The 11,183-nt window shown below is 55.3% G+C and overlaps 1 protein-coding gene across 1 annotated transcript in view; it reads right to left on the bottom strand.

Annotated features, from left to right (window-relative positions):
• Positions 1–10,826, bottom strand: part of TCN2 (transcobalamin 2) — a 17,947-nt gene extending 7,121 nt beyond the window's left edge. Inside the window, exons 1-8 of the mRNA XM_045289552.1 lie at positions 10,816–10,826; positions 10,634–10,664; positions 10,301–10,551; positions 9,492–9,667; positions 8,442–8,603; positions 5,659–5,831; positions 5,340–5,526; positions 3,529–3,703 (exon numbers count right to left, since the gene is read on the bottom strand). Of these exons, the coding sequence (XP_045145487.1) occupies positions 3,529–3,703; positions 5,340–5,526; positions 5,659–5,831; positions 8,442–8,603; positions 9,492–9,667; positions 10,301–10,551; positions 10,634–10,664; positions 10,816–10,826 (1,166 nt within the window). The remainder of the gene's footprint in view (positions 1–3,528; positions 3,704–5,339; positions 5,527–5,658; positions 5,832–8,441; positions 8,604–9,491; positions 9,668–10,300; positions 10,552–10,633; positions 10,665–10,815) is intronic.
• Positions 10,827–11,183: the final 357 nt, after the last annotated feature.

Here is an 11,183-nt window from a genome sequence, read left to right as displayed (position 1 = left end):
TGGATGAAGATGTGTATATGGAGGGTGGATGAAGATGTGTATATGGAGGATGGATGAAGATGTGTATATGGATAGATGGGTGGAAATGTGTATATGGAAAAATGGATGGAGATGTGTATATGGTTGGTTGGATGGATGGATGGAGATATGTATATGGTTAGATGGATGATGGATGGAGATGTGTATATGGATGGATGTGTAGATGGATGGAGATATGTAAATGGGTGGATGTGTGGATAGATGGAGATGTGTATATGGATAGGTGGATGGAGATATGTATATAGTTGGATGTGTGTATGGATGGAGATGTGCATGTGGATGGTTGGGGAGCTGTCTCTATGGGTAGATGGACGGAGACGTGCATGTGATGGCTGTGTGGATGGACGGAGATGTACATATATATACATATATATGTGAGATGTGATGTGCAGAGATGCACGGGCAGGACCTGGCCTAGAACAGCACTCCAGAACTGCTACTCCTCTGGCTCATTAAATCTCAGGGTGAGAAGGAAGCTTCAGAACACTGTCCCAGCCTCATGTTTTACAGAGGGCTTGCCTAGGGCAATTGATAATAGGGGTTGGACCAAGATTATTTGCTAATAAAAGTTGTATGGTTGTCATAAAAGCTCATCTGTCCTCAATGCTTACCGTGAGCTGAATTCTGCAGATGCAAAATGCAGGTGCCACGTCCTCTCCAACACGAGCTCCTGGACTCTCAGTCATCATATCCACATATATACATGCACATCCACACATATCTATGCACACACAAGTAAAACCCACTGGCATTAAGGCGATTCTGACTCATAGTGACCCTATGAGAGCATCGGTGGGGCTTTGTAAATCTCTACAGGAGCAGACAGCAAAGCAGCTGGTGGGTTTGAACTGCTGACCTTGCAGTCAGCAGTCCACTATTCAGCCACCAGGGTCAGCAGGGTTCCCATATACACGTATATTAACACACGTATCCCTATGTATCCATATCCACACATACAAGTACAGTATAGATATACAGACATGCACACACACATATACAGCCCAGGAATGGCTGGCTTGTATTTGCTGATGACAGCGTAATGCATCACTTCCTTATGGCCTTCCGCCCACAGTCACGTAACGCCCAGCAAATAACTGGGCGGGAGTACGAAACAGGGTGGATGTTGCCGCCGCTGCTGGTGGGGACCCTCTGCACAGCAGAAGCAGCACCGCCAGCTCCCGCCGGCCTCACAAGGTTCTGGTGGGTGAGCCCAGATTGCCGCCACGGTGCCAGCCCACCTTGTCGAGGGCCTGCCTATCTTTCACGGCCCCTCGACTTTACCAAGCATGATGTACCTCTCCAGGGACTGGGCTCTCCTGACAGCATGTCCACCAAGTCTCACCAGCCTGGCCTCGACGGAGCATTCTGGGAGTGCTTCTCCCAAGGCAGACTTGTCTGTGGTTCTGGTTTCAACACTCTTCACCAGCGTTGGTGAAGGGGACTGGCGAGCTTGTTCATTGTGGAAACAAGGCGCCTGACAGACTTGTGGGAGCGGGGCCATGCAAACAAGGCACACAGCATCCTCCTAAGTCTAAAATGAGCCACCCCAGAAGCAGGCGCAGGGGACCTCAGGAACGCCCAGAAAAAAGACCCAGGAATGTAGCAGACTCTTTGGAGCTGGGGTCTCTGTGCGGGAAGCCTCCTGGAGCCAGGAGACCAAGAGAGACCTGCAGCTCTAAAGACAGCCAGCAGCAGCAGGAGGAGGTGGTGGGTGGGCCCGCTGACTCACAGAGCCGAGCGCGCCTGTGGGCGGGAGGCTTACTGGTGGAGTGGGGTGCCTCTGGGCACTGATTGGCAAGGCTAAAGAGTTGTGACACTTGATCAAGCAGGAAAGAGTCCTGTTTGTGGGCACAGCTGAGAAGAAGCTGTGTTGATTGCAGAGCGGCAGAACAGGCTCTCCGCTCCTGTGGCTGCGGCTTCCAAGGTGATCCTGATCCCGACTTGTGACCTGTCACTTCCCCAGGAAACCCCATCTTCAGGAGTCACGTCTGTGGGTTCTGTGTGGCCACTCAGCCCCGCAGAGAAGTAGAGGTGGCTGGTGTCAGCACTGGTAAAAAAAGACTGAAGCGGGGAGCCAGGTCTGACCTCTGAACCAGCTTTGGGCCGTGACTGGATTCTCCTCCCCTGGGGAAGTGAGAGGCAGCCAGAGGCCCCCATCAGCTCACTGTTAGTTCTACTCCTCTGCTGTGAACAATGTCGCAGGGCTTTCCTCGAAGATGTGGTGGAGACCAGAAGTAAGCACAAGCGAGCCCACGCTTACCTTGCTTCTGGGCACTCTGTCCCTGTCAGGGATGAGGCATTTGAAAAGCAGTTTGTGATTCTATAGGCAGGTGCCGAAGGGTTGGGAGAGAGACCAGTGCCAGCCAGCTCTAGGAGCAGAATCTGGTAAGGCGAACATACGTGAAATTGTTCCTACAGATAGGTAAGTAAGCACAAGTCAGCCCATGCTTACCTTATTGGGTAAGTCAACACTGGTAGGTCACACACACGTATTTGTATATGTCTACATACAGTGAACCCTCGTTTATCGCGGTTAATCGGTTCTAGACCCTACCATGATAAATGAAATTCCGCGAAGTAGGATTCCTTATTTGTAAATCAAATATTTTCGTAGTTAGAGCATAGAGGACATGAAAAAACACCCTTTAGTCACCATTACACTCGTATTACCCAAAAGCAAAAATGCATCTGATACGTAGCTCCAATACGTAGCGATGCAGACAGAAGCGTGTACAGTATGCGCCAATCAGTGGCAGTAATGACAGAGCATGCGCTGTTACGCAAAAACCGCGATAGAGTGAAGCCGCGGAAGTCGAAGCGCGAAGTGGCGAGGGTTCACTGTATATCCAGAGTGCTCCTTAGAGGCCAGGATGGCCGCACTCCGTCTCATGTACTTTGGACATGCTGCCAGGAGAGAGCCGTCCCTGGCGAAGGACCTCAAGCTTGGGAAGGTGGAGGGGCAGAGGGTATGAGGAAGGCCCCAGGAGATGGCTTGGCACGGTGGCTGCCACAGTGGGCTCAGGCATGGGACCCACTGTGAGGACGGCGCAGGACCGGGCGGCGTGAACTTTCTGTTGTGCACGGGGTCGCTATGGGTCGGAACCAACTTGACAGCACCTCACAACAACCTCTACACTCATGTGTCTGTCTAGCCATCCCTATGGGCACCCACATACATCCTGGACTCCCACCCAGGCCCAGTGCGGAGAGCACAGTTGAGGTCGCTCTACGGTGGTTAGGTAAGTCATTCTGGACAGAGGCAGGGGGGAGACCAGTGCAGGAGCTGGTGCCCCTGGGTCCGGGCCCTTGAGAACAACACAGGCCCAGGGCTCCTACTTCCCCCGCTGCGGGAGAGTGTGTCTGGAGGTGGGGAGAACCCAGCCCTACACCTCTGCGGAGGGGAGCCTCTCCTCCCTCCCCGACCCTCCCATGATGCAGTTTCAGAGATACAGGGTCAGGGGAGGAGGGGGCCGGGGGTGGGGGTCTCACGTGAATCCTCCTAGCTCCCGGGCCTTCTTCAGGACGTCCTCCAAGGAGGAGCCAGCAGGGACAGAGACGGAGTGTTGATATGGTGGCAGGAGGCTGGGGACCCGCAGCAGGACCCTGATGGGCTCTGGAACTTGGATCTCTGAAGTGGTCTCCGTGGCCGGTTCCAACAGGGCTGCTGGGGAAAGAGCGAGAGAGGGGCCACCGGTGTGAAGCTGGGCACTAGCAGTTAGTCCTTCCTTCTTCCCACAGAGACACGACGCCCAGTGCACACCTCCGCCCCACGTCTCCATCTCAGTCATCACCGCCACCCCCACAGCCGGGAGCCCGGCTGCCACCCAGCCCCCTCTGTTCCCGAGCCCCACATCCCACCACGCCAAGTTCTCGTCCCTTGCAGGCCTCTCTACCTCCTGTACCCTCTTCCCATCATCCTCTGTCACAGTCCCCCGAGGGCTCTTTCCAGAACATGATTTTTCAGTTCACTCCCCGGTTGCCTCCGAGGGGCTCCTCCTCCATCCCATTCCACCTCCACTCCTTCTCCCAGACCCCTCTCTCTAGCAAGACCCCTGCACTCCAACTCCCGTCTCCTCCCGCTACACGGTGTTGCTGTTCTCGCTCCTTCCTCCTTGCTTAGCCCTTCCCTGTCCCCCCTCCACGTGTCCCCTCCAAGCCCCCTCCCAGGTGGAGCCTTGCTTCCGGCTGCTGGGTGGGGCTTGTTAGGTGGGATCAGAGTCCACCAAGCACGTGGCTCCTGATGGATTAAACCTGTCTCTGTAAATATGACCCTATTTGGAAACAGAGATTTTCTTTGTGGTCTTCAGGAGGCCATCCTGGATTGGGGAGGGTCCTAAACCTAATCTTTTCTGAATGGTGTTGTGGTCGTGAGACGATTTCATGCCAAATTCAAAGATGTAGGAAAGTGGAGGGGCGGAAGCCAGCCTGCCAATCGGGTCACAGCCTGATGATGCCTCCTTGGGGGGTGTGGCCTTCTTATAAGCGGGGACCCTGGGGACCTCCCTCTCTCTCTGCTCCTTCGCCTTCCTGCTGGCTGGGACTCTGTCACTGACCCCAACAGCAGCCAGGTTCCCACCGACCTTGGATCCACACGACTGCGCACCCGCCAGCCTGCGACCCCTGCAGTCTGCATCACTGCCTGTGGCTGTGTGAGGCTCAGAGGGACTAACGGACCAGCATCAGACTGCCGGGCTTGAGTTGGGCTGGGCTGGGACGCCTTTTTGATACAGAATTACATCTCTTGATGGAAAGTGCTTGCTTATACAGTACTCAGACGAAGGTGGCTGGATTTGTCTCTCTAGCCAACTGGGTCTTATAAAAAGAACAGAATGGGCCTGGACACACATTCAGACACAGACATGCACGCACAGAGGGGAGACAAATGCCAAAGAACACCCACGGGCTTTCAGAACCATCACCAAAAAAGGACCTGCCCCTAGAGCGATGCCCTGGCCTGGGCTGCTAGCCTCTCAAACCAGGCGTCCCTGTTCTTTAAAGCCTGGTTTGTTCTTGTGGGACCTGTGTTGCAGCAGCCGAAGAAATGAACACCCCCCCTCCCCCCGTCTCGGCCTTCCTCTCTTCCCTCATTCATCCACAGAAGGGCAGGGAGATTCCGCCTCGGCCCCTCTGGAGCGCTCTGCTTCCCTCTCCACACTCTGAGCTTCTAGAAACAGCAGCCGCATCACCGCTGCCAGTGCACCTCCACATCCCCACCCCCTGTTGATTCAGCTCTAGACCAAGACACCTCCCTAGGGAGACCCTCAGACGCATCAAGGACGGGCTAGGCGTGGTTCTACTACCTCTTGGTGCCAGGCAGTCTGGGGCGAGGAGATCCACGTAGCTCTTGTGGTTCAGCGCGGGCAGTAATTGGGAAAGCACCAGAGTGTTCGGGAAGGCTCCATCCTGCAGGCTGGCCAGCAGGGCAGCCTTCGCCTTGTGGCACACTGCGCCGAGCCTCACCCCGGGCACGGAGGACGTCATCAGGAACTGTGACGGAGAGGGGAAGGGAGGGAAGCGTGTGGTCAGCAGGCAGAGAGGAGTGGGCCGTCTAGCCCCCGGCCAGTTCACCCTCCACCAGCCCTGAGGATGGAGCGGGGTGCCCCAGGGCCTCTGCCCCACCTGCAGTGCCAACGGGGTGCTGTAGATACTTCCAAAGTGGCCCTCAGGTGTCTGGGCCTGCAGGACTCTCTCACGCACCATCCCAATGGCCAGGATGATCCGTTCTCTCTGCTTAGGGTTCAGGTGGGAGCGTTTTAGACAGGTGAAAGCCAGGCCTGCCATGGCCGCCGTGTCTGAAGGGAGACAAAATGGGATCAGGAGGAGCCAAGTGGGGGCCACGCCGGGCCGGGCCTCTGAGACCATGGAGGGGTTGGAGGAGGGAGGCGGGGTGGCCAGGTGAGTATTTCAGAACTCTTCTACCAGCTAAGGGGGCCATCTCAGGGCAGGTGGTGCAGGGTTTTCCCAGTGTGGGCACTGAACACCCCGTGTCCTGGAAAACCCCCCACCTGGGCACCCTGGAATGGTGGGTCACCCTACCACTGTGTACTTTGGGGGATCAGAAGGTAGGAAGGGGCGAAGGGAGGCTCAAGAGAACTTATCTCAAGGCTTTTAACAGGCACAGTGAGAGAACAAATCCACATTCTTAAAGTTGGGTGGAAGAAGAATTATAACCAGAAGGGGAGTGTGGAATGGGAGACCCAGCACCGGTGAAGAGAGCCCTTTCGGGGGCCTGCTCACGGGAGACTGGATTAGAGCAATGCACACTCCAAGCAGCACAGTGGGGCGCTGCTGTTTCTGACTCTGCCGATCAAGAATGTGGCTGCGATGCCGTATCATCGTGAATGAGGGGAGCGCGTGATGGGGACCCAATGCCCATCTGTAGACAACTGGACACCCCTTGCAGAGGGGTAGTGGGGAGGAGATGAGTCACTCAGGGTTCAGTGTAGCAATAATGAAACTCACACCCTTCCTCTAGTTCTTAAACGCTCCCTCCCCCCAACTATCAAGATCCCAATTCTACCTTGCAAACCTGGTTAGACCAGAGGATGCACAGAGGTACAGATGGGAACTGGAAACACAGGGAATCCAGGACAGAGGAACCCCTCAGGACCAGCACAGTGGCGATACCAGGAGGGAAGGGGGTGTAGAAAGGGGGAATCGATCACAAGGATCTACATATAACCTCCTCCCTGGGGGATGGGCAACAGAAGGGTGGGTGAAGGGAGATGCCAGGCAGTGTAAGACAAGATAAAATCATAATTTATAAATTATTAAGGGGTCATGAGGGAGGGGGCAGCGGGGAAGGAGAGGGAGGGGAAAAAGGAAAATGAGGAGCTGATTCCAGGAACCCAAGCAGAAAGCGAATTTTGAGAATAATGAGAGCAACAAATGCATAAATGTGCTTTACACAATTGATGTATGTATGGATTGTGATAAGAGTTGTATGAGCCCCAATAAAATGATTTTAATAAAATACAGGCGGCCGTTGTTTTCTGAGATGGTGACTCAGTTGTTAGCAAGGATGTCAGCCGTCATCATACCCATTCCAGTGGACATTCTGGTTCATTAAGGTGACTAGATTTTAACATTGGTAAAGTGGGACAAAAGCGGGACACCATTGATAAAACTCATATCCTGGCGAAATAGCCACATGGCAGCCGAAAACCGTCTACCCTAGCTTGTTGTGCATTCTTTCCAAAAATCGGGACTTTTTTAAATTGCCACGGGACGCGGGAAAATTTGTTAAAAATGGGGACTGTCCGCCAATAGCGGGACGTCTGGTCACCTTATGGTTCACCCACATTTTATGAACCTGGGCCGGTTTCCGTTTCACCTCACCCGCTGTGACTGATGGGAAGCCACAGCCGAAGCCCTGCTCTGCCCTCTGCATCCCCAGGGGAGTTTCACAACGTCATGAAGGCTGGGCCTGCCCCCAGATGGTCTGGTGGCACCGGCACAGGGTGCTGCCTGGACACCGGGGCTTTTAAAGCTCGTCAGGGCGTGGTGCGGTGGGTTGGCATTGGGCTTCTAAACTATCGTGTGGGTACCCTGAACCCGGCAGCCTCCCTGGAGGAGAAAGACGAGGCAGCCCGCTTACATAAAGATCGACAGCTTTGGAAACCCTCCAGGGCCGTTCTGCTGTGTCCTCTGGGCTCACCGTGAGTCAGAATCAACTCGGCAGCAGAGACCCTGGTCCCTTTTGGGGGGGGGGGGGCACTTAAACTGCTCCAAACCCACTCTACCCTTCCCTCTGTGAGTCGATACTCACGGAACACCATGTCTCGCTAGGACACCTTGACTCACTATGACAAGGCACAGAGATGAGGGCCCAAGGGCACACAGGTAGAACCAGACACTGTCTTGAGCAATCTGCGAGCATCGTTGCTGGGTTGAGCCGGCCAGCTGGCCCCTGACTCATGGCCACCCCGTGCATGACAATGCAAAAGACTGCCGGGTCCTGGGCCCTCCCTGTCATGGGCTGCGGGTCAGACCTCTTCAGCTGCCAAACAGCAAGCAAGCCTCAATGGACAGACAGCCAGGTGGGGCTGCAGGTGAGGTGCACGGTCCAGAAATCGAACCCTCGTGTCCCTCGCAGAGTGAGAATTCTGCTACTGAACCACTTGGAAGTAAACTGCCTTTGACTTCTAAGAAGTCCCGTTAGCCAGACAGATGCTTCTGGGCGGTTATTTTACAGAAGGGGAGGCTGAGTCGGAAAGACCCCCACTCCTTGCCCTGAGGGTGTAGGGCGGCTGAGTGTAGGGGGGCTGGCCAGGGTCCTGTGCCCCACCCCAGCCCTGGAGGGGCCTTTTGCCCTTGATGAGGGCAGGTCTTAAGGAAAAGCAAAAGCCGAGGGTGAGGGCAGGGGTAGGAAGCCCCCTCCTGGCCCAGGATCCTTTCCTCACCCACAGAGAGGTGGCCCTGGTCCAGGGGCGAGTCTTGCTCTACAGCGTGCAGGAGCTGGCCCACCACACTGTCGTGGAGCCGCTTCTGGTGGACACACAGGGCCAGCACAGCCAGGCCGTACTGGTAGTAGCTGGTGTGGGGGTGGCCCTTGTGATTGTGCCCTAGAAGAAAGAAAATTGCATGCTGGGGGCCCAGCTCCCACCTGCCAGTACCCAGCCCCACCCCCCACCCCCATGCCCATCCTTCCCCTTCATGCTTCCATGACCTCAGCCCACGCTCCTGAGGTCCCACTAAGTGACAGGGCTGGCCCAGTGAGGCCAGGACAGGTACTGAGCGGAGAAGACCACTGACAGTAAGACCACCCACACTCATGGGAGTACAAGTGGGATCCCAGAGCCAAGATAAGTCACCAGCTGAGGGGTCAGAGCAGGATTCCTTGTGGAAGTGACCCGCAGGAGGAGAGGAGAGATCTAAACGTGGAGCATGAGTAGAGGGCAGCCAATGCGGGCAGAAGGAGCCCCTGTATGAAGACCCCGTGGAGGAGGAGTCTGGTGGACAGCTAGGCCGAGGGGGTGGGGTAGAGGGCAGGGGAGAAGCTTGCAGGCTGAGAATGGAGCCATAAAGAGCCGGTGTGGGGCCTCAGTGGCAGCTCACAAGAACAGATTTATGCTTGGCAGACCTCCAAGGAAGCGGGGTGGGGGGATGGGGGTGGGTGAGGGGGGCGCCGGTAAAGAAGTTGTGTGGTTTCTGCAGAAGCTGGGTAGAGACAGGTCTTGGTTGTCATCAAGTTAAGTTGTCAGGCTTTCCCTTGGGGTGTGGGGCCTACAGGAAAGGATGGATCAAGGCTCGTGGGCAGATTGGACAGTAAGCCTGACAGAAAGGAAGTAGGCAGAGGAAACCCCAAGTTCAGACGTGTTAGATTTTCGTGAGGTCGCCCCTGGGTACCAGCTGGCTGAGGCTGGTGCTCAGGGCAGCAGAGGCTGGGGTAGGGTAGATCTTCCCTGAGCCCTCCCAGCTGCTCCCTGGCCTGGCCAGCAGGGTCCCCTCACCAATGGCCAGCTTCTCATCCTCTAGGAATCTCTTGAGTTGTGAGACCAGCCTGTCTCCCTTACGGCCCCCAACAATCTCGCAGTTGGCTCTGAGAGCAAGCAGGTACAAGGCCAGCTGGCCCATGGAGGGTTTAACCTGGAAGCCCCTGTCTTCATCACCATCACTGGAGCCAGCCCTGAAACGAGGCCAGTTAACAACACTGACATGAGCGAAATGCACTCCATGAGACTGAGGGTGCCCTTATAACCTCTGAGTGGGAAACATCATAGCTACAACCTGCAAGTGTTGATGCAGGTGGCTCTGTAAATCACAAGGTATAAGCCACAAGAGATTCATGAAATGACAATTCAAGAACAAACTGAATTTCATCCAATGACCTGCTCATGCACTCCCGTTTTATCTCCTTCCCCCACCCCAGACACAGCCACAGGGCTCCAAGCAGGTGCTGCTTCTGCACCCCATTCAAACTCCTTCACTAATGTCCAGAACAAACTTCCCTCACCACCATCTGGGAAGGGAGCACAGAGTCAACTGATAACCTCTGGGCTCAGTATGCAGGAGTGTGGTCATGGATTAGTGATGTCTGCCCAGGCACAGGCAGGCACAGTAATAGCACATGAATCTAGAATTGGCATTTCTGGTCTAACCTGACCAACCCTGGGCGGTTGGTCTAGAGGAAACAAAACACCCCAAGTCTCCCAACAAAGCAGTGACAGGCAGGCCTGGCCCAGAACCAGATCTCCTGTCACTTAAAATGTGGAGCAAGCCGGGGGTGGGGATGGGACAAGAAAAGAGAGATTGACAATACTCCAGGAGGCACTGCTGGTAGTAGAGCTTGAGGTTGTGCAGGTAGAGGGCCTCTTTGGTCTCAGCCTGCACGCTGGAGAGGCGCAGGCCCACGTAGATGCTGGGGTTCAGCTCCTCCGGGGAGAGCCGGTCCATCCAGGGCAAGAGGTCCTGGCCCAGCATCTCTACCAGCTTGCTGTCCACCGCTGGCAACTCTTCAAGAGGAGAACAGGACAAGTGAGGGCTCAGAGCCAGACCATCAGCAAATAAATACTTTTATCTTATCAAAGCCTTCCCCAAGGAATGAGTATCCTACCCTCACCTCCACCTAGCACCCCCTCCCCACCACACACACCTGTATGGGGAAATTGATTTTACTGCCAATTCTGAAAGGCAAAGGGGGGGGCGGGTGCAGTTGGAGACATCCTAAGAGCAACAGAAGTGGAGGCGGGAGAGGTAGCCACTGCCAAGCAACCAGCTCCAACCCATCGGGAATGACAGCAGGCCTGGAGGCCAAGCCACCTCACCTGGTCTCACTTGGTCTCCATGCTGCCCCTTGGCATGGGCACGGCTTTGTATGGAAGGGGGAACAGAGGTATGGAGTCATTCCGTGTCTCATGCATGGGTGCCAAAGCCCCTGCTCTTTGACACACTGCCCAACCTGTTCACGAACATGTCAACCCACAGATACCTCACCCCAAGAGAACTCCGCAGACTCCCACTTGCTTATACAAGCTCCCTGGTGACCGTCCCCTGCACAAAGAGGACCCAGGCTGGCGAGGTCGCTGTCAGTGAACCGCCTGGATCCACGTATCAACTTTGTGCTTTGGGATTTACTTTAAACGTCCAATCAAAACATTGAAATGCTTCGCAGCTTCTTGAGAAGGTACTTCAGACTTTCCAGC

Source organism: Echinops telfairi, unplaced genomic scaffold (genome assembly GCF_000313985.2).
Source record: "Echinops telfairi isolate 266 unplaced genomic scaffold, ASM31398v2 ScPeMD7_29;HRSCAF=101, whole genome shotgun sequence".
Classification (NCBI taxonomy): domain Eukaryota; kingdom Metazoa; phylum Chordata; class Mammalia; order Afrosoricida; family Tenrecidae; genus Echinops; species Echinops telfairi.
The sequence above is the reverse complement of the archived record's forward strand: the minus strand, read 5'-3'. Positions and strand labels throughout refer to the sequence as shown.